Genomic DNA, 24,157 nt, shown 5'->3' on the forward strand with positions numbered 1-24,157 from the left:
ATATGCCTCAGCATCTTTGATAAACTTCCTGTGGTGTGTAGCATATTTGCATGCCACATAAGTAGTTGTGTGTGCATGAACACCTGTACCTTCTGTATCATTTAACACATCTTCATGTAGAAATAGATCCTCATAAATTTATAGCTATAAAAAATGTGATTAGAGTTAGCAGTCAGAATAGAAACTATATTTGTCACATGTTTTATAATGTATCGATACCATTTATTTTTTACACTATTAACATTTGAATATACCTCTTGATTATTAGTATAATTTTTTAATCATACTCATACGATAATTTGCATGCCAAAATCTGTTTCTCGGTGAAACTGATCTATTGTAATGACCCTAATGCTGTAAGAAAACAAACCTATAATGTTGTATATGAACACTGAGCGAATGGTGGTAAATGTAGACCTATTGCTGACAGTATAATACAAAAGAACTACAAATGGATTTTTGCTGCATTATAATCTATGCTTCTCTTTTCCTTTTTTTCCTAGGCACAACATAGCTCAAAAAACAAAAAAGGTAAACTCTCAGAACAGTTGAAATACTGCAATGTTTTGCTTAAAGAACTATTTGCCAAGAAGCATGCGGTAAATAATGCATATTTTATAAACTTTTTGAGTTTTTCTTATGTAAAATAAATGTAAATATTTACTGTTTTGGTTTGCATTTTGATATGGGCTACATGTCACAATATTGATATCAAACTTTATTTATAGCATTACTTCATTGAAATCAAACTTTTTCACATTATGTGAAATTTGCATATTGCTGGAACAACTACTTTTATAAGCAACTTCTCATCTTATCACTCTGAGATACATTTCTTCATTAGCAATGCTGCCTATAACAAAGTAAAATGTTGCTATGTATATTAACTATACACTTTAAAAGTTGAAAATGAATGATACCAAAGCAATAAGAGCATGCTGGCAGACAGTGACAGGATAATAACAGGCATTTCAAGAGGGATGAGTGAAGGCAGAGTGAACTGGAAACAAGTGGCCCAATGTAATTGTATGTGTTTATAATTGTTGTTGGCATCATCATCATCATTTAACATTTGACATTGGTTTTCCATGCTGGCATGGTTTGGCAGGAGCTACACCAGGCTCCAATTGTCTGTTTTGGCTAGTTTCTTTGACTAAATGCCCTTTCTAATGCCCACTACTTTACTGAGTATACTGGGTGCTTTTTAAATAGCACCAGTATGGGAGCCTTTTACATGGTGCCATCATGTTGCTTTTTACATGGCATATAGTATCTACATAATACATAATATATATTGTGTGTATGTAGGATTTCTATCTCACTGTGGTACCTTGTGCTGTTTTCTCTGTATCTTTAGGCTGATATTTGCATATGATCATGCTTAGATTTTCTTAAAAACTCATTGTCATATAAAAAAAAGCAAAAATTTTTTAAAAATCCATATAAATAGTGATGAATAAAATAATCTTTAATTTGTTTGTAGGGTTATGCTTGGCCTTTTTACAAACCAGTTGATGCTGAGCTGTTAGGACTCCATGACTATCATGATATTATAAAGAAACCTATGGATCTTGGAAGTATCAAGGTATATATCATTAATAAAATTGCATTTCTTTTTGAGAAATTTAATTATTAGCTACATAGATTATTACCATTAATAAATTCGAACAGTTTCAGTTACAAACACATATATAGTTATCTTATCTACCTTTCATTTTAAGATCCAGTTTTAAGAATTTTAAATTTGCTTAGATTGTTTTACTTTACACACACACACACACACACACACTTTTACAGTTGGTTTCCCATTGCATAGTTTGTCACAAATACCAATTTCATCTTTAACCGTTTTTTTTTTTCACTATATTTCTAAAATACACCCATTATGTGTTTCAATTAAATTCTAAAATAATCAATTTAAATGGGTTTCAGAAAACAACGACATATTGTGATTTTCAGAACAGAGTTAAACAAAATATTTTTGAATTAATCTCTTGCATAGTTTTTGTCTCAAAGCAAATCTGATTACAGGAAAATGCGACAAAATAGAAAAATATTTAACTTTTTGGCAGTCAGATTACTGTCTTCTTCACATTGTTTTGAATTAATTATGCATTATCTCATAGCTTAGAGATTTTGATGTCATTGTTTAATTTTAGAATGATATTTTAGGGGAGAGGTGAGATCTGGCTGGTTTAACCATAAAACAGGTAGAATATTTGGGCAGTATAAGGCCAGTTTAAATGCTAATGGGTTCAGTTTTGTTCAAACAGCATAGAAAATGAGTTATTAGCAATATTCAGTTCAACAACAAAATTTTATTATAGAATTGTGCACATTACTGGATTTTCAGTTGAACTTCTGTATCATAAAGGTAAAGTAGAGCAAAATACTGGAATTTATCTTTGAAGAAAACTACAAAATGAAACAGTTGCACCTTCAGTGAAATGAAATAAACTTACGTATATACATAATAAATACAAGCAATAATTCACAATATTAATCAAAATGTCACTCACCATGTCTAAAGTTTGTGGGAAGGTTTTGTATGTTTGAACACGGTGAGAGCCTTATTTTAAATAAGGGCTCAAAGTTTGTTTTTCTGTATACTGGTGTACTATTAGAGTCTTTTATAATGCCGTACACTGTGAAAATTGTTTTTGTAGTGAAATCATGTTTTCACAAGTATACTAATGAAATTTGAGCTGAAATCCTCATTTAGATATGAAGAGGTTATCTCTTACAGTTCTAGGTGACTTGGTAGTGAAAGAGTTAAATGTCACCTATCTATGCACATCACTCTTGTCAGTGCTGTCATTTCCATGAACAGTCGGTAGCCTTGTGCAGATGTTGGACAGCTTGAATCCACTATTATAAAGAACTCAATGGTGGGAACCAAATATTTGTCTAAAACTGATTCTCAACTGGGGCCGATATAAAATATTGTTGTTAAAATTTATGTGCAATGAATTGGTTATATATACTTCTACAATAAACAAAATATAACAATTTTTTGATACAATTCCTATTATTTCATTTGAAAAATATGGGTTTTTTTTTAAAACATCAAATGGCTATGAGGTTCTACCCAAGTAAAATAGAAAATAAATGGGTCCATTGGTAAAAAAAATTGTTGAGAACCACTGGCCTAGTATAGAGGAAAAGTTACTCTGCCAACATGTGCAATTTGAATGACTTATGTCAGTTAATTAAGGCATTCCCACTTTTTCTTCATATATAAGAATATTATATTTTGTACATGTGCAGTCGAATTATTTTCTTTGAATAGTCATGAAATTTTGTCTGTCTTTTAAGCAAAAAATGGATAATCGGGAATATAAATCAGCTGCTGAGTTTGCTGAGGAAGTACGGACTATTTTCACAAATTGCTACCGATATAATCCTCAAGACAGTGATGTGGTGATGATGGCCAAAAAATTACAGGTAGGAACTTTGTATATATTAATTTTAAATTGTATAACAACCTGTGTTTTGAGCTATATATGAAAACAAGATGAAACAAAGACTACTACATAGTGTACACCATGTGTTCCACATGGAAATGGAGCGTAATATATTTTGACACTTTTGCTCAAGAAATCAACTTCATGTCCAATGAATTCACACTTAAAGTAATGTAGCAAGGCACCTGTTCTGAAGTACAGTGTTAACTAAGAAATAATAATGTTGAAATATTGTAGCTAGTGGCTATACCTGAAACAGGAGAAAAAGGGATTGTGATATTTTAAAGCAGCTTAAGTGTGAATAACTTTTGAAATTTACAGATTAAAGGGTACAAGTTAATAATTTTCTTGACATTAAACAGTATATTCTATAATGTGTTTCATACACTGAAATTTTATATTGAGTATCAAATTATTCCTTCTAAGTTGCATGATTGAATAAACTAGTTATCTTGAAGAGCTTCTGAAAATTTTGGTTGTAGTTGTTACAGTTTTTCAGATATTGATATTTTCAAAAGGGTTCTGGAAACAATTACATTTGATCATTTCTAGGATGTGTTTGAAATGAAATATGCTAAGATGCCTGATGAAACACCTTCAACTCCTGAGCCACCAACACCCACTACACACACTAAAACAGAGGTATCATCAAGTGATGCCCCATCATCAGAATCGGCATCAAGCAGTGAAAGTGAGGATGAAAGTGAAGATGAAAGAGACAAAATGATCCGGCAGTTACAAGAACAAGTAAGTATAAGTGATTAACTTTAATGAATTTGCTTACTTATCAGTAGCATTTCTGTATAGTCTGACTGGCAATGTGTTTGTTTCTTAACATATTCATGATTGTAAGTGTAGTATAATATATTTATTTTTTAGCAGTGTATGCAATATAAGAATTTCAGCCATATTCAAGAGTGGTTCTTAATTTCCATCAATATGTCAGTCATTGTTTCAAATTATTAAACATATTTTGTTCATGACTTTTAGGGCAGGGATGAGTGATTAGCCTTGCTTTGATATTAAGGGCATTTACATCTAGTTCGTTAAATACCTTTTGGAATATCTTTATACAGGTAATTATTGTATTTCAACTTGTCAAGTAAATGAATGATTGGTATTAAGATGTTAAGAGAAAGCTGTTTATGTAATGCTTGTGGTTTGTTTTTCACTTTTTCTTTAGGTCCGAGATATACAAGAAAAATTAGGGATTCTGACACAGGAATGTTTGAAGGAAAGAAAAGAAAAGAAAAACAAAAAGAAAAAGAAAGCCAAAGAAAAGGAAAAGGAGAAGGAAAAAGAAAAAGATAAAGTCATTGAAATTCCCCCACCACAACCCCCACCTGCCCCAGTACAACAACCTCCTGTTGAACAACAACCTAAACCACCTAAATCTTCTAAACCTAAATCAAAGCAAAAATCCCCATCAAGTAAAAACAAGCGAACTAGTAATCGATCTTCTAGCTCGAAGAATCGAAGTAAACCAGCCACCCCTGGTTCTTATGACAGTGATGATGATGACAATGCAAAGCCAATGACTTACGATGAAAAGAGGCAGCTAAGTTTGGATATTAACAAATTACCGGGTATGTTACCATCTTTCTACATTTGTTTTCTGTTTGCTGTGTACTTAGTTTTTTTTTTTAATTTACTTGATCTGATAATGGATGCTGATGGAGAGATAAAGTACAGGCAGATTAAATGTCATCTCATTGCAGTGTAGTGCAGTGAAAAGGATAGAGAAAGAGGGCAACAAAATATATTTCCAATCATGACAAAACTTAGTCATCTTTATGGGATTTATCTTCTTAGGGCTAGTCTCTGTTTTGACATGAATACTTAGGATGCACAGTTTCTGTATACTTCAGACTAAGCATGTGTGCAATCATAACTTCGCTCAACCAGCAGATCTTGCTCACTCAAGTTTTTTTAAATTTATTTATTTATTTATTTATTTTGTTATAGGTTTCATATTTTAACTTTTTATAGTTGGTTTGGAGCATTGGTTCCTAAACCCTTACCTGGCACTTGTAGACTTTCACAGTGTTATTATCAAGAATTGAATTGAATATATTTGACATTTGTCTTGTTTCTTATATACTGACAGAATTCATGAAGACTTTCCTAACAAAGGTCTTTTTTTTAACCATTACCATTATGCATTAGTAATCTGCAGATTTGTTTGTTATTGTCAAATTTTGATGGTCAGCCTAAAAAAACCAAGATAAAACTTGAACATAATAATGTGTTTAATGAAATGTGTATGTGTTTATTTATATATGTTTACATAAATATGTGTGTGTGTGTAGGTGGGGGAGTGTGTGTGTGTGCAGGCATGGTTGCATGATTAAGCACCTTGTAATTGCTAGATTAGTCCCACTGTATGGGTACCCTGGACATGTGTTTTCAACTGTGACCCCCAGGGTAACTAAAACCTTGTGAGTGGATTTAGTAGATGGAAACTGAAAGGAGCCTATTGCATATATCATCATTTAATGTTAGTGTTCCACGTTAGTATGAGTTGGACAGTTTGACAGGATCTACTAGGTCTAAGGACTGCATCACATCCCCGTGTCTGCTTTAGCATAGTTTCTATAGCTGGATGCCTTTCCTACCACTAACCGCTTTACAGTGTGTACTAAGTGGGTTTTTTATTTTATTCCTTTGTGCTACTGGCACAAGTGAGGTTATTGTGCAGTTCACAAGACTGCAGAAGGCAATAGTCATTTATGTAAAGAGATTAGGAGAGGATATAATATGAAAGAAGGTAAAGAAGGAGGGGCAATTGGGTTCTTAAAAGATAATGAGAATGATCAGTAGGAGCTGCCAGTCCAGATTGGCTTCATGGTTTGAGGTGAGAAGAGTGACTCAGCATGTAGAAGGATGGGAGGTATGCATTAGCATGATTGGATAGGATTGAAGGGTGTGATGACCAATGGTGGATGTGTTTGGAAAGGTTGATGGACGTAGAAAAGAGTGAGGAGAAGCTGCAGAATAATAAGTATTACAATTTACTGGGAGGATGAGTGATGGCATGTAGTTGGATGGGAAGAGGCAAGTGTAGTAAATGAGGCAGGGAAGTGATTTGATAATTCATTGGGGGCAATGAATAACTAACATGTGGGTGAGGAGAACAATAAATAATGGTTGAAGGATGGTTAAAAAAGTGAAATAGTTCCTGGTAGCAAGAAAAATAGAATGGTCTCAGAGGGTGGGAAGTTACAGTGAATGAGCTGATGGGTCGGTGAGATACCCATTTGTGTACATATGCACACAGTTCTCTCAGAGGACAGTTTTGTAGAGGTGTGCAAGTTTTCTTAGGAACCTCATATTGCCAGACATCCTGGTCCTGAGATCAGCTTTCACCACTTCATCCAGAAACTCCAGCCAGATTTAGCAATTGGCACTTCTTTATCCAGCTGTCTTCACTCACATGCATAACATGTCTCTACAAATGCAATCTTCTTTCTTGCACACTACATTTGAGTCGTCTTACATTCAGTTTTTCTCTCAGCACTCTTATACAGTATTGTTCATTTACACTTAGATTGCACATCCAATGGAGTATGCTTACTTCATTTCTTTTCAAGTCTTTTGTGTTCACATGCAGTATTGCAGTTCTAACATAAGCATCATACAATCTGCCTTTCACTCTGAGGCTACTGGAGTAGTAGCTCCCTGAACTTTCTTAAACCCATTCTCACTCAAGCAAGCTACTATACTTTCCCAGCAGCTGCCTCCCTTGCTAATTACATCTAGGTAACAAAAGCTATCAACTACTACTAGTGAGCCATCCCAGCATTCAAGAGATTACCCAGTGCATCTGTTACATACAAAGCTTATGTTCTCTACTAGTCTGCTTTTTGACTACATTACATATCTTGTGTGTCCATAGCTTGCATTGTGTACAGAATGTGAAGTTTAACCTACTTCTTTTCTGCATATTGAACGAGTTCATTTCCCTGAAGATAGCAGGGTCTATGCCTTCTTCCCTACTTAACCTCATATTAAATTTACCATAAGACCTCCTGATTCTAAATTTAGCTTCCATGCTTGATTCAGCTATGGGAGCTAGGTCATCAGCATAGATGAGTTCCCAAGGAGATAGAGCCTTAAATTTTTCTGTGATGGCCTGTAGTACTGTGATAAATAGGAGGCTACTGAGATTTGATGAACTACCATTATGTTAAATTCATCACGAAAGTCATAGTTGATTCTGGCTTTACTTACTATTTCTTTGTATGTTGCTTTTTCAACCTTCACAATCCATTTGTCTACATCTAGTTTCCTCAAAGGCACGAATTACCCAGTGTAGTACTCTCAAACACTTTCTCCAGATCGATAAAAGCCAGGCATAGTGTTTTTATTACATCAGTGGTCTTCTACTGGTGACAAAACCAGACTGCACCTCATCTAGGTTCAGTCTGTCATTAATTAATTTGTGCTATGGCTCTTTCCGAGATGGTCATAACCTGATTCAGTAGTTTGATCTCTTTATAGTTACTATCTCCAAAGGATCTCCTTTGTCTTTGTAGCAGTTTACATGATCCTGCTCTGCTAGTCATTGAGTGTAATACCTTCTTGTATGATTTTATTAACTATCTCAGCAGGTATGTCACACATCTCTGCAGCTTTCCATGTATTTTTCTCTTTCAGCAGGCTTTCGTAACACTTCCATCTTGTCTTCCATCTCAGTGCTGCGTATGCCTTCATTCTCAATACTCCTCTACCTAATGACATCTCTCTCTCTCTCTCTCTCTCTCTCTCTCTCTCTCTCTCTCTCTCTCTCTCTCTCTCTCTCTCTCTCTCTCTCTCTCTCTCTCTTTCTCTCTCTCTCTCTCTCTCTCTCTCTCTCTCTCTCTCTCTCTCTCTCATACACTTCATGATTCTGATCCTCACAGTATGACATGGGTGATGAGGTGAAAAATAGAAATGGTTTAGGGAGGAGAATACATCAGAAAGTTGGTTGGAGACACTAGTATACAGTGACAGATGGAGACCAGAAGTACATATGAAGTGACTATAGTGCGGGGGTGGCAAGTGTGAGAGGATTTTGAGAATGATAGCTGTTCTGAGGCGTGTTAAAAATGTGATATGGCAAGCTCAAGATATAGCTTGGGAGACAGAAATAACTAAAGGTATACGGAAGAGGTGCTTGTTGTAAAGGAAGGGAAGGTAATGAGGATGTGGAATGAAGTTTAAATGGTTCCAAGAGAAGAAGAACGTAATAGGTAACAAAAAAAAATGGTGGTGGGAAATATCTGTTGATCATTCTCTGAAGCGATTGCAGCAGCAGAAGAGTGGTGAAGGGTGTTAGGAGGAGGAGATGTGGAGAATGCTTGACAAGGCAGATTTAGTGCTGGGGTCAGGCCTAGCATTAACAGGCATAAACAAGATGGTTTCAGAACCTCATTTTTTGCCATGACAGATGGGTCTTCTCAAACCCAGTAAATTGTCTGTCATCTTTATCAGCAGTCACTACATTGTAGTATGCATTTCTGGTTCCCTTTTCCACAGGTTCTATCCACTTTAAGTGACCAGCACATATTTTTATAACTGATCTCATCCATATGCATCATGTGATGAGACCAGTGCAGTTGTCTCTCTTCCACACATCTGATTCCTGTCATGTCAACATTTTCTCTCAACAAATTTGCATGGCCAACAGAGCTTTTATCTATTCTAATCTTCACATGACCTCTGCATTCAAGGTCCACATTTCACTGCCATTGCTGTTTGTATGCCACCATCCACTCTGCCAACACAGATAATAGCACTCTGTACTCTCCATTCTACTCTTATTCTAGCAACTATACTTTCAACTCAGTATGTGTGTGTGTGTGTGTGGATACATGTTCAGTACTATGCAACACTTTATCTACTCCAAAACAATTCTTGGACTTTCAGAATGTTTGCATGGAATTACTGAGTTTAGGAAGTGCTCTTCCTTGATTGAAAGTTGATTTCCACCACGTGTGTGTGTGTGTTCTGTTAGCTATTTCAGCCAGGAACAGTCACCATACCAGGGCATCACCATTAGCACAAATGCTTGTTGATTTTAGACTCAGTTCCCAGTCTTGTCTCCTGAATTATTCCATATGATATCGTGAGTTAAGCAGATCTGTTCTTTGCATTTCTTGCAAAGGGGTCATCTGCTATATCAAACTTCATAGGTCTATGATGTCTTTAAGCAAGATGTGTGTGTGTCTGCGTGTGCATGTTTGTATGTATTCAAGTGTGGCTGTGTGGTTAGAAACTTGCTTCCAAACTATATCTTGAGTTCAGTCCTACTGTATGACACTTTAGGAAAGTGTCTTCTGTAGCACTGTCTTGACCAAAGCCTTGTGAGTGAATTATGTATATGTATTTATATATGCATGTGTACATATTTGTGTGCGTGTGTGTATGCTTCTTTATGTAACACATGATGGTTGAAAATGAACATCATTATACAAGCAGGGTTGTTCATTCGAGTCCTCCATGAAAAACATGTTTTGCTATGGGAAAATATTGTGCTGCTTGGAAACAGATATGGTTGGTGATGGGAAGGTCTTCGAGCTGTAGAGAATTTACCTCAACAAATTTTGTCTGGCCCATGGAAGCTTGGGGTATGTGTGTGTGCATGTAATACTGGCTATAGATAGGGTTGACACAAATTCAGCTGCTGGTCCTGGTGGATTTCCAGTGGTCCTTCTCATATCATACAAGCTAACCCTTGCAAGACCACTGCAGCTTCTCTTTCAGAGCTTCTTTGCAAAGTGGTAAGCTCTCGGACAAACTGAAGGAAGCGATAATATGCCCTGTCCATAAGAGAGGAGGCAGAGTAGTTGCTAAAAATTATTCACCTATCTCTCTGACCACACATCAGCGAAGTCATGGAACGAATAGTCCGCAAGAAACTAATTGCGTTCCTTGAAGAAAATGATTTGCTGACTGACAACCCAGCATGAATTTCGACCAGGTGAAAGCTGTCTAACACAGCTCCTGCAACTCTACAAGCTGCTGAATGGCTCAAATGTGGATGTGATATATCTCAACTTTGCAAATGCCTTTGACAAATTCGACCATGGTATAAGATGTCACAAACTGCGTGATCTCGGCATAGGCAGAAAACTTGGAGAGTGGCTGCATGACTTTCTAAAAGATAGACATCAGGCAGTGGTGACCAATGGAGCCACCTCCTAGGAAACACAAAAAGCAAGTGGTATTCCACAGGGTTATTAGTAGTGGCCCTCTCAGACATGCCCTCAGTTAAGCCACTCTTGCTAGCTATGTGGATGACAAGTTTCAGACAATACAAAATCCTGGAAATATTGCACATCTGTAATGGGAGTTGGACGCAATATACAGGTGGGCTGAGGACAGCAACATGCTGGAAAATTCCAGGCCCTGTGCTACCAGCACACAAAGCTAAACAACATGCAGAGTTCAGTTCTATATTTAAAAGATCAGGAATTATGTACATTATTTACATTCAACGGATATTTGTCCTCACCTTTTTTGTTGTTAACACGTTTTGGCTGATATACACTCCAGCCTTCTTTAGATGTCTTGGGGAAATTTCGAATCTGGGTTCTCATTCCTAAGGTATTTTTCGATGTTATTATTATTACTATTGTTGTTGTTCAGGTCACTGAATCGAGCTCGGAATCTTGGGGTTAGTAGCCCGCGCTCTTAACCACTACGCCATATGCCCATGGGCAATTATCTAGTGAACTTTAGGGCTTATGTATCTAATATTTTTCTATCCTTCCTTAATACTGGTTCCCATGTGCTGTTCATATCTGCTTCGGAGGTTGTTGTGTCCTAGCATATGTGCTGCTTCTTTTAATTTTTGTATTTTCCCGTGGTGTTCTCTGTCTATTATTTTAACTGCATCCCACAGGGGGAGGTGGTGTCCATTTTTCCATACATGATCAGCTATATCCTATTTGTCAATATTTGAGAGGGCGGCATGTTTCGCCTTTGTATAACCTACCACAGCTGCATGAGATGGAGTACACACAGTCTTTGGTCATATTTTCTTCTATTGGTGGTTTTACACGGAGATATTTGCTCCATAATTGCCCACGGGCATATGGCGTAGTGGTTAAGAGCGCAGGCTAACCCCAAGATTCCAAGTTTGATTTCAAGCAGTGACCTGCACAATAACAATAATAATAATAATAACATCGAGAAATACCTTAGGAATGAGAACCCAGCTTCGAAATTTCCCCCAAGACACCTGAAGAAAGCTGGAGGGTATATCAGCCAAAACATTGTGTTAACAACAAACAAGATGAGGACAAATCTCCGTTGAATGTAAATAATGGACATGCAGAGTTATCATAGAAGAAACCACGTTGTGAAAAATTGTACTGTGTGTAAAAAGAAAACTATTTCTCTTTGAAACAAAACTGCTTTGTACAAGAACAACAATTGGAATTTTTACCTTTTGGGAATAAGTATCATATTCATTTTGTTTCTTCTTCTTCTTTTCTCTTTGGTTTTATCAGATCAAAATTTGAGTTTAGAAGGTATTGTTTGTTTCCAATCCTCTGTTTGAAAAATTTTAAGGCAGCGAACTCATCATGAAACATTCTTCTTTCCCGCTATCGTTTTTCATGTAACTTGTCATTCACTCACAGCAGCCCTTTTCGTTTCATACCCTGTTTTTCTCTTTCCCTCATAGCTTCGTTACCTGCTCTTCCCTTCTCTCCTTCATATTTTTCTCCTTTCCCCTCCTCTCTCTCTCTCTCCCTCACTCTTTCATATCTTCTCTCTCCCCTCCTCTTTTCTTTCCCTCTCTCTTTCTTCACACTATCGTTTTTCATGTAACTTCACTCACAGAGGCCTTTCTGTTTCCATAACCTCTGTTTTTCTCTTTCCTTCATATCTTCTTTACCTGCTCTTTTTCTCTCCTCTCTCCCTCTGTTCTCCCTGCCTTTCATATCTACCTCCATTTCCTGCCTCTCTCCCTCATACACTCAGTCTCTCCCTTTCTCTCATATATTCTTCATTCTCTCCCTCCCTATCCTTCCATACTCCCTTCACTTTCCTTCATATCATCCTCTCTTTTTCCCTTTCCCAATCGCAGGAGTGGCTGTGTGGTAAGTAGCTTGCTTACCAACCACATTGTTCCAGGTTCAGTCCCACTTCGTCTTCTACTATATCCTCGTCTTCTACTATATCCTCGGGTTGACCAAAGCCTTGTGAGTGGATTTGGAAGACTGCTTCTCCCTTTCCCTCACATCCTTCCCTGTCTCCCTTTCTCTTCCCATCCCCTCCCTCACTGTCTCTCTTTCTCTTCTCCTTCACTCTGTCTCTTCCCCCTCATCTACCTCCCTTTGTTGTGCTAACATCTCACCCTCTCTCTTTTCTTCATATCACCCTCTCTCTTTCTTTTATATCACCCTCTCTTGTTCCCTATTCCCTTCCCTCCCTCTATCTCACTTCCTCTCTATCCTATACTCACCCTCTGGGCTTAAAAAATGAAGATGGTCACTAAAGTGGGAGAAGAAAGAATTGAAACTTCTGTTGCAAGCATGGATAGTTGCTAATGGTGATCCGCCAGACAACATTATCACTGCTGCACTGAAAAACAATGGCTTTTGTAGAACCATTGATCAGATAGAGTGGAAGAAAAATGAATTCATCTGATCTTATATACTTATCAGAGCACGCATTGATACCCTGGATGTCATAATGGAAAATTATTGTGGCAAGTTTGATAACGATAGAAAAAATGAGACACAACCCAGAAGTTTCTTTGATCCAGTGGTTCCTAAAAAAAAATGCATCCCCCACCCCTGTGAATGACCAGGCAGAAAAGGATAGGACAGCCAAGGAAGCAACAACCAAAAGCCCCTCTGTGCCAGTGGTCCTACAAATGAACGGAGCCCTCATATATATATATATATGTATATACTCTCTCTTTTACTCTTACTTGTTTCAGTCATTTGACTGTGGCCATGCTGGTGCACCGCCATTAGTCGAGCGAATCGACCCCAGGACTTATTCTATTAGTTTCTGTTGCCAAACTGCTAGGTTATGGGAGCGTAAACACACCAGCATCAGTTGTCAAGCGATGGTAGGGGGACAAACACAGATATAAATACACACACACACATACGACTAGCTTCTTTCAGTTTCCATCTACCAAATCCACTGACAAGGCTTTGGTCGGCCTGAGGCTATAGTAGAAGATACTTGCCCATGGTGCCACGCAGTGGGACTGAACCCGGAACAAGCTACTTACCACACAGCCACTCCTGTGTATATATATATTTATGTTTATGTATATATAAGTGTGTGTGTATTGCATGTATATATATATATGTGTGTGTGTGTGTGTGTGTATATATATGTAATAATCTTTCAGTGGACTGAACAACAAACAACACTCTCATGTTTATATGTGAATAGCTGGAAACAAATGACACTGTTCTAAAGCTCCTGTTCCAAGAAACCCGGTGGGATCTGAACCCAGTTATGGTGCCACATAGTGGGACTATACATCATCGTTTAACGTCTGCTTTCCATGCTAGCATGGGTTGGACGATTTGACTGAGGACTGGTGAACCAGATGGCTACACCAGGCTCCAGTCTGATTTGGCAGAGTTTCTACAGCTGGATGCGCTTCCTAACGTCAACCACTCCGAGAGTGTAGTGGGTGCTTTTACTGTCAATGGCCACGCTCAAAATGCCAGAAAGGCGACGCTGGGCACAGGTGCCATCCCGATTTCGCTTTCGCTTGCCCCAACAGGTCTTCGCAAGCCGAGTTTTGTGTCCAATGAAGGAGACAACATTGGCATGGGTGCCAGTCGTCTAATTTAGTTCGATTTCGATTTCACTTGCCTGGGGAATTTAGTGTCCAATGCAGGAAAGGTACACATAAGTGGGCTGGCTACACCCCTGGCAGAGGCCTTGCATTTAGGTCTCACTTGGTTTGCTGGGTCTTCTCACGCACAGCATATTTCCAAAGGTCTCGGTCAGAAGTCATCGCCTCGGTGAGGCCCAATGTTCGAAGGTCTTGCCTCACCACCTCATCCCAGGTCTTCCTGGGCCTACCTCTTCCACAGGTTCCCTCAACTGCTAGGGTGTGGCACTTTTTCACACAGCTATCCTCGTCCATTCTCGCCACATGACCATACCAGCGCAATCGTCCCTCTTGCACACCACAAATGATGCTTCTTAGGTTCAACTTTTCTCTCAAGGTACATATACACTCTGTCGAGTATGCACACTGACATTACACATCCATCGGAGCATACTGGCTTCATTCCTTGCGAGCCTACGTATGTCTTCAGCGGTCACGGCCCATGTTTCACTGCCATGGAGCATGGCTGTTCGTACACATGCGTCATACAGTCTGCCTTTTACTCTGAGAGAGAGGCCCTTTGTCACCAGCAGAGCTAAGAGCTCTCTGAACTTTGCCCAGGCTATTCTTATTCTAGCAGCTACACTTTCAGCGCACCCTCCCCCACTACTAACTTGGTCACCTAGATAGTGGAAGCTATCAACTACTAGTTTTTCTCCCTGGAATGTGGCAGAAGTTGTTTTCTGCACATTTGCAGTGCTTATAGCTCCTGAACATCTGCTACATACAAAAACTAACTTCCTAGTTAACCTTCCTGTGATATTGCTGCACCTCTTATGTGTCCATAGCTTGCACTGGGTGCATCTTATAGAGTTTCTACCTACGCCTTTTCTACAGATCGTGCAGGGCCATCTACCTGAAGGGGTTTGTGATTTTTCTACCTTCCTACTCATTAAGACTTTGGTTTTAGCTAGGTTGACTCTAAGGCCCTTCAATTCTAGTCCTTGCTTCCACACCTGAAACTTCTCCTCTAGTTCTGATAGTAACTCAGCAATTAGTACAAGGTCATCAGCATAGAGGAGCTCCCAAGGGCATCCTGTCTTGAATTCCTCTGTTATTGCCTGGAGGACTATGATAAATAGGAGGGGGCTGAGGACAGAGCCTTGGTGGACCCCTTCCTCTACCCGGAATTCATCACTGTACTCATTGCCAACCCTCACCTTACTGACAGCATCTCTGTACATGGCTCGCACAGCTCTCACTAACCATTCTTCTATCCCTAGTTTCCTCATTGACCACCAGATGAGGGATCGGGGGACCCTGTCAAAGGCTTTCTCCATGTCAACGATAGCCAGGTACAGAGGTTTATCCTTGGCTAGGTATTTCTCCTGAAGCTGTCTTACCAGAAATATAGCATCAGTGGTGCTTTTACCTGGCACGAACCCAAACTGCATCTCATCTAAACTGACCCGCTCCCTAGGTATTTGGGCTATGACCCTCTCCGTGACTCTCATTACCTGATCTATATCTATTGGGTGACTCCTGGGGGCTGTAGATTGCTTCTGAAAACCTAGTGACTTATTATTTATCAGTGGTAGACAATCAGCTGCATATAGTGGTTTTGATTGCTCAAAGTGGCTGGAATTTGTAGAAGAGTTAGATCCTGGAAAACATGTAATGAAATGGAGGCTGGTCTCAGGACTTGGAATGATCCAGTATATGTAGCCAGTGGGCCCCTAAACTAAGTGCCTTAACAAATCTTCGCTCAGTTCTCATTTTCTTTCAATGATCTTTCCCTCACTTGCCAACTGTAATATTCTGCTGCTGTAATCAAATAAAAGCAAGCCTGTGTACTCTGTTCTGTGATCTCCGTTAATTCTCTCACTATCCAATCCACTTTGACTATCTTCTCTTTGTTCTCATTGTCTCTCTCTTTACTCACAATTTACATTGATCACCCCATCTTTCTATGCTACCAAATTAGCTGTTCATCTCCACTGAACCACTACCTGTTGATTTGCTTGCACCACTATATACTGTCCCCATGACTTCGTCTTTCTCTCCATTCTTTCAACCTCTCATCCAATTCTGTCTGTCCTAGTTCTCTTCACCTTCCAATCAGCACTTACTGATCAAATTGTGTATCATTGATCACCCCTCCCCCATTCAACTCTCTGTCTTACACTATATTTACAGCTGTACTACATGGGTATCTCACTTGTGCAAGTGCTGTACAAAAAGCACCCAGTACACTGTAAAATGGTCAGTGTAGGCATGACATTGCTTTGCAACCAAATTGGGTGGTATATGCATGTATAAAATGTGTGTGCATAGAGATGTGTTTGTTTGTCTCCTTGTCTTGACAAACACACAATAATTGCAAATGAGCTTCACTCATACAAAAGGATTTTTTTTTTCCAGTCTTTGATGTTATGTCTGGCCATGAGCGATATCTTAGAAACAGGTGGTGGTTTGTTACTGGAAATGCATCTGAGCTCGAAAATCTGCCCTAATGAATTTCTTTTATTCTATGTTAGACAGTTATGATTTTATATTTATACATACACATATGATGGAAATCATAGATTTCGTGATTGGGTGTCCTTAACAGCAGAGACTGTGCTGGATGCAGCTTTTTACTTTTGTTTGTATATGTTATCTGTTCTAGGGAGGTTGCTTTGTAGCTTGCAACTGATAGTCACATCAGTGTGGTGTGGGAGAACAGATGTTGGTGAAAAGCAGAAAGGAATAATGCAATGGAGAGGGAACGCTATGAGTAGTATCGAGAGTTAGCAAGAAAGAAATAAGATAGCTTGGTGAGGATGGTGTTATGAGATCAGGTGCTTATGCTATATAGGTGTATTTGGGCAGGTGGAGGTTGCATGAAAGTAAAATAGAGATGAAGTTGGTAGGCTGCAGAGTATGTGTGTTGACATATGGAATTGGATCAGGGTCAAGGAGATGGTCAATGAGTGATTTTGGTATTAAACTACTTGAAAGTATTCTGTTGTTTAACCTTTTATGACCTTATGGCTGTGTGGTAAGAAGTTTGTTTCTCAACCACATGGTTGAGAACATTGGGCAAGTGTTTCTGTTATAGTGTTGAACCAGCCAAACTCTTGTGTGTGGATTTTCTAGATGGAAAGTGTAAGAAACCCATTGTATGTATATGTGTGTGTCTTTGTTGTCTGTATTTTTTCTCCACTACTGCTTGACAACTAGTGTTGTTTGTTTACATCCCCGTGACTTTTGAATACATTTTTGTATCTTGTAACCTGGGGTAAGTTAGTGTCAAAAAAGTGGAGACACATAAAAGAACTGCTGGAAATAAAAAAAAATTAAAACTATCGGCTAAGTTTACTTAGAAAATATTTCTTTTTATATCAGTTATTTTATTTGGCCTATAGTTTTTGCGAAATAAATTGTTCTTTTGTTTGCTTGAATTTTTTTATTAGTAACAATTTGCATAATCTCTCTCAATCCAGGTGACAAGCTGGGTAGGGTTGTACATATTATTCAGTCCAGAGAACCGTCCTTGAGAGATTCAAATCCTGATGAGATAGAAATAGATTTTGAAACATTAAAGCCCTCAACACTTCGTGAGCTAGAATCTTACGTGATGTCCTGTTTAAAGAAAAAACCACGGAAACCTTATATACGTAAGTATTACAGTTTTTATGCATTTTGTAGCCATTTTGTGTGGAACAGTATATTGAAGATAATGAGACAGTATGAAACTTGTAAGTAAAATAAACAGAATAACCTGTTGTTGGGGTTGTTGCAGTATAGTTACTTGGTAAGGCAATAACTGAGGTGATGGTGAGTAAAGTATCAGGTTGTATTAGTATTATAATAGTTCTATTCTGGATATACTTCACCGTTAGGTCAAAGTTAATAGTGAAAATTGGGGTACAACTGTACATTCACTAGGGCTGTATTTTCATTGTCATTGACTTATCACTAGTTATTATTGTATAATCTATTGAAGATCTACAGAAAATGTTCTTGTTGGCATTGTGGTTTAATTAATGGAAAATGCTTGCAAGTTTTCTTGGCATAAACCAAACTACTGTTTGATAACCAAGAGCAAAACATCCCAGTAACAATTTTGAAGTGTTCTTGCCTGGCTTGCTGGAATTTAGTTGGTGAGAGCTTGATGCTGTGGGTTCAATGGTTGATGTAAAGAAGATATACATTTTTCAAACTAAAGAGCAAGCAAATGAGAGTGAAACATCTGATACTAAACACAACAATGACAAGGGTTTTGATAGTGGGTGATCTGTTGTAGTGTTATGAGAATTATTTGTTAAATATGTAATGCTATGTATAAGATAAAGTAAAGTTATTCTTTTAAACAAAACAGGAAAAGAAAAAGCAATTAGGTATTATGATCATATGCTGATTTTGCCAGCTCTTCTTCATTCAGCAGGTGAAAGAGGAAGGTACCTGGGCAGAGGAAGATACGGGAAAGAAGTATTGAGGTCAGATTTGCAGATGTTGGGTTCCACACTTTTAACTGTCTGAACATTTTAGCATGGAAGAATTAGTTGTGGCGGTGCGTGTGTCATGCATATGGGTTTATAAATTGTATTTGTATTCATTTGTTCAGTGATGGCATCTAAAATTAAGTCTTCATTTTACAACTAATGTTGAATTGTAAAACATTTAAGATTACTTTATGTGAATTTGATAAAAGGTATAGAAGTTGACCAAAAAGATGGTGTGAATATTTGAAGCTGCTGGAATGTGTGCTAAAGACTATTTGAAGTATGGTCTTGTAAATGATGTTGAAAAATATCAAAAATTGTATTTCTATCATTTATAGCAAAGAAACTTCCTGGTAAAACTAGAGAAGAAGCTCAAAGAGAGAAGAAACAAGAATTGGAAGCAAGACTCAAAGATGTAACAGGACATCTAATAAGTTCAAAAAAACCAATAAAGAAAGGTAATAAATTCTATTCATAGGTATACTGAAATATTATAATCCATAGACATTGTAATGCTTTACAGAATTAATTCTTTTTTTATAAGCAAATGTTTAGGTGCAATTTACACACATTGTGTATAACATCTGTAAAATTATGTTTTGTTTTTGTTATTCTTAAATCTTGTACATTGTTAATTATTTAACCTATGTTTAATAATTGTACTTCAATGGAAAACTTTTCTTTGTTTTTCTTTGCAGAGGAAAGCAATGTTGTTGATGTTATTGGTGGTTCTCGTCTGAGTGCGACCAGCTCCAGCTCGTCAGACTCAGATACGAGCAGTGATACAAGCTCATCAAGTTCTTCAGACTCCAGTGACTCTGAATCAGGTTAGACCAATGACAACACTCCTGCACTATTTCCAGTGCTGCCACTCTAACTTGTAGTCTCCAAGGATCAATTATGAAGAAACGAAGTGAAACTTTAGAAAATGATAATATGGCCATTACTGGTTACATAAACATTTTTACTGGAAGTTTTCATGGTCGTTGCCAACTCGTCTCTTTGTTGTACGAGTGGAAACCCAAAGATGACAGGCTGATCGATTGCGGGCTGTGTGTAGTGTACTTGTAGGAATATTGGGGTGTTAATTTCCAGACTATTTTCTGGATGTGACAAGGCAAGTTGTACGGAAGAACAACTTACCTTTTTTTAGCCAAGAGTGCAGAATGTGTTTGTAGTATGAGGCTAGCCATTAGTGTGGCTGGTTCCCATCCTGACATACATATGTAGCCTAGTCATCTCCATTGTATAATAATACTACATGCTCACATTTTTAAAAGGACAGGTTTATCTTGTGTATATATCACAGGGACAAATATGTGCTTATATATTACAGTGATGTGTTTCAGCATATATTTATCTTTACATATATACACAGGTTTTTTCTTTTCCTTTTTTTTTTTACTTTTTTAATTTCTCTCCAAATCATGTTCATCCTTCTGGTATGATAGGGTGTGTCATTTCTGAGACATTCATTTCTTTCATTCTAAGTTCTTAAATCAGGTGTCTGCTGGGTGTGCATGGGTGTTGACTTTCCAATTGGAAATTAAGAGCCAGCCATTATAATGTTTGGGGGGGAAAAAAAAAAGAAGAAAAAAGTGTGGTCAGAATGTAAATTTGTAACATGAAAGTAGGCTGCTTATGTGAAGCAGCTTTATCTACTTCGGTTGGCAGGTATATGGTGAAAGGCTGGCTTCTAAAAGTGCTGATACAATAATAGTAAAGAATAAAGACTGGCCTCTGCTGCAACACATTTCTTATGCACTCCATGGCTCATTAATGAGTATTTTGTTTTGCATTCCTCTCAATACAAGTCCATAAGCTTCATTTTTCTATTGTCAGGTGTTTTGATCATCTGTCATTTTTAAGAGAGACTATCTGCTGTTGCAGGTCATATCTTGACACAAGTAGTCATCTTCGAAACCTTGGCCTGACTCTGTGTACCTTTGTGGTGTCATTAACTGTATGTATATATATATAAAAAAAAAATCAAAAAAAAAAATCAAAAAACCCTCAGTACTACTGTAGTGAATAGTTCACCATTTGTACCTTATTCAGTATTGTAAATCCTACATCATTATACCTCATTTTGTATATACATCTAATGGTCGTCATCATGTGCAGCATAAATCTTTTAAAACAAATAAAGAAAAGGATCGAATTTTTTGTGTGTGTGTTGTTTACTGGCCTCTTAGTTTGGGTTGCCTCTTACTAAAAACAACACATTCTGCACTCATGGCTTGAACAGTTAATTTTATACTGGGGAAGAACTAGATTTCGAGTGGGACCGTTGGTTTTACTTTTTCTAATTTAGGAAAATATTAATCATTTTTTATTTTATCCTTGAAAAATTTTTAAAAAAACATATAATAAATAAATGTTTATTTGTCTATTATATGTCTATATAATGACACAGTATAAGAATGAATATCTTTATTTTAAGAAAGGTAATTTGTCGAGTAAATATTGCTTTCCTTCTTAGGGAAATCTGTTTTTCATTTAACCATGCTCCTATGGTGTGAGGTTGATTAACCTCCATTCCTTTTGCTTGACTGATCCATTCAGCCAGGTAGGTTACCTATTGTTCAATTGTGAATTATTAGTAGTTATTTGCTGGCAGCTTCTATTGTGTGCACCACTTGTAGCGATTTGTTGTCTGAGCAGAAATCTGTTAATAATTTTCTTTCAATCATACATATTCGAAAAAAAAAAAAAACCTCCCAGTACGAATAGCTTACTTAGAGCATTCCATTGAAATATTTGAACTACATGCCAACATGACAAATTTAAGACAGTGTAAATAGTTTTTGCACCACTGTTCCTTGTTGATCACCCTGTCTACTACTACATTTTTTTCTGTGCCCCTTTATTTGCAGAACTGAGTCTTTCTTCTGCTGTTTTCTTCCTTTCAATTCCACTTTGCACCACTTTGATCATGGTGTTGCCCAGTGGATAATGTTTTTTGTGTTTATATTTCAATATTTAAAAAAAAAAAAAATTAATTAGGTTAGTAGGGGTAATCTGGTGTTTTCCTCTTGACCCATTTTGTTTAGATGACTCGTTATTTTTCTTTTACAATCTTAGTCTTTCAAATGTGCATCTGTTCACTGCCAGCATTGCCAAAAATATATTACTCCTTTCTTTACTTTCGGAGCAAAAACATGTCGTTGATTGCACTAAAAAGTCCTTTCTGCTGTTATTTTTAATATATATAAATATATATAAAAAAAATATATGTTAGTATGTTTTGACTAGCATATTTTCCAGATGTCATTAATTAAAACAAAATGCATTTGTATTGCTATTACAGTACTGTAAATGTAATGCCAGTTCATACTGTACAGAGTTAGAATTTTCTGTATTCAACTTTTGTATATATATGTGTATCCATCTAGGATAATGGAGCATACTTGTACATTTTTCTTACATAGTATTTTTCTCCTAATTTCTAACTTGTTTTCATTTATCTTTAGGATAGCATTATTTAATTTATCTTTTGCTGACATCAGTTGTGTCGCAGATACTCTTCACCAGCTCGTAAAGCTGAGGGATGATGAACCAGCAGCTTGGTGTTCTAATGAGCTACATTTAAAAATTGTTACTTATAATCACCCATAGTTTTTAAAAATTTTATTTTAGATGAAGTCATTTAAACTCCCAACAATTATTTCTAACTACATAGTTTTAGCAACACTTTCCTGCATGTTATGGGTTTTGATAATCTAAATCTAAAATTAATCTCTTAATAAACAACCCATAGATTTTACATATTTTATTTTCATATATATAAATATATATATATACACATTCATACACACAAAACACACATTTCTTATTTTTATTTTGAAATTGAAAAATCTATCAAGCCACTAGTAGAATGAGTTGTTGGAGGCAATCCAAAACCTCTGGTACAAACTTTTACTTTCCTCTTGAGTTCATTTCTCATACTTTCCTGTTGCTGATATTTTTCTTTGTTGAAATCATCATTCATTGAAAAATTCTCCATTGATTTTTATATTCTAATCTACCTCTAGGATAGTACTCTGGCACCATCCTGAATTATAACCCTTCCTATTTTAAGGCTGCTTTTTACAAATTGCTACTATTTTTGTGAGCATTATCGACTTTTTAGTTCCCTGAATTTTTTAATCTTACCAGTTCATAGGAAACGTTTTGAATACTTTTCAACAATTCAGATGTTGAAAATGTTTCAATATTGTAAGCAGCTTTTTTCATGTATATTGGAAAGTGTTAAAATATATATATTTGTTATATTGTCCTTAAGTTACTTAGAACTTTCTTAAATTACATTGCTTACACTTGTAAGGTTTTATCTCTAAAAGTTAGAGTTTAAAGAATTAATTTTCAATGAATGATGACTTCAGCATTTAAATTTTTATTATTCATTTATTAAGAATGGTAGAAAACATTAAATTTCTCCATTCTCGTTTGCATATATATATATATTTTTTTTTAGCTTTAATAAGATATATTAGACATTTAATGGCAATTTAAGCAAGGTTTTAGAAGCTATCTCTGTTTGTTTTAAATCTTTTAACCATATTTCATGAAATGTATTGAGATTGTTTCTTTAAATTGTTGCTAAATTGAAAATCTCCTCAAGACCTTGAAAACTAATGGTCTACAAATTTGAATGAAGATTTTGCTGAATGTTCATTTAAGATCAAACAGCAAAAGGTGAAGAGGTATTAATAGTGTCATCTGGATGTTTACTAACCTCAAATATATTTAATCCTAAAGTTAGAGATTATGAGTCTTTAAATATCTGGGTTCATCAATTTTAACTAACTGGAAATTATTACTTTGAAAACTATACAGTTTCAGGCATGAACTGCACAATAAAACAATTTTTGACTGAAAGGTGTGTGTGTACGAACACACATGTGCAAACACACACAATTATTTTTCATAGGTTATTCCAACTGTAGGAAGTAATAATATATTTAAAAAATACTGACATTTAGTTAATTAACATACAAAAATAGTAATATACTTTGTGATTAATATAATGTGGATTTAACTTAATCAATGAATCAGTATAATTTAAAAAAAATTTTTTTTATTTTTTAAATAGATTTTAAATTGGTAGAATTTCTTTCAGCTCTTAACTTTAATACCTGTCAATCCACTTTTTATTTAAGGAAGAACTTTTGTGATAGTTAAATAACAAGTTTAGCTATTAATTATTCTCTGAATTTGTAAGTTCATTGCAAGATGATTCTGGTGAGTGTACAGGCATGAGGTAGGTGTTAGTAAATACTGGACACAAACATGTGCACACACACTTGCACTATCATGTGTGTATGTAACTTTTCTAATTGGTAAGGGTTTTACATATTTAATTTTTTTCTTTAATGTTTCATAGCTGATGTTTATGTTGAAACTTC

The 24,157-nt window shown here is 36.5% G+C and overlaps 1 protein-coding gene across 8 annotated transcripts in view; it reads left to right on the forward strand.

The window, feature by feature from the left end:
• The window catches only part of LOC106869811 (bromodomain-containing protein 3), a 96,437-nt gene that overhangs the window by 52,169 nt on the left and 20,111 nt on the right, over positions 1 to 24,157 (forward strand). For all 8 annotated transcript variants that reach the window (XM_052965696.2, XM_052965697.2, XM_052965699.2 and 5 more), the window contains exons 9-16: positions 504 to 599; positions 1,484 to 1,585; positions 3,316 to 3,444; positions 4,017 to 4,211; positions 4,648 to 5,050; positions 17,748 to 17,921; positions 19,088 to 19,207; positions 19,448 to 19,576. In XM_052965696.2, the coding sequence (XP_052821656.1) occupies positions 504 to 599; positions 1,484 to 1,585; positions 3,316 to 3,444; positions 4,017 to 4,211; positions 4,648 to 5,050; positions 17,748 to 17,921; positions 19,088 to 19,207; positions 19,448 to 19,576 (1,348 nt within the window). The remainder of the gene's footprint in view (positions 1 to 503; positions 600 to 1,483; positions 1,586 to 3,315; positions 3,445 to 4,016; positions 4,212 to 4,647; positions 5,051 to 17,747; positions 17,922 to 19,087; positions 19,208 to 19,447; positions 19,577 to 24,157) is intronic.

The sequence above is a fragment of the Octopus bimaculoides genome, chromosome 2, assembly GCF_046866305.1.
Source record: "Octopus bimaculoides isolate indiv1 chromosome 2, ASM4686630v1, whole genome shotgun sequence".
Taxonomy (NCBI): domain Eukaryota; kingdom Metazoa; phylum Mollusca; class Cephalopoda; order Octopoda; family Octopodidae; genus Octopus; species Octopus bimaculoides.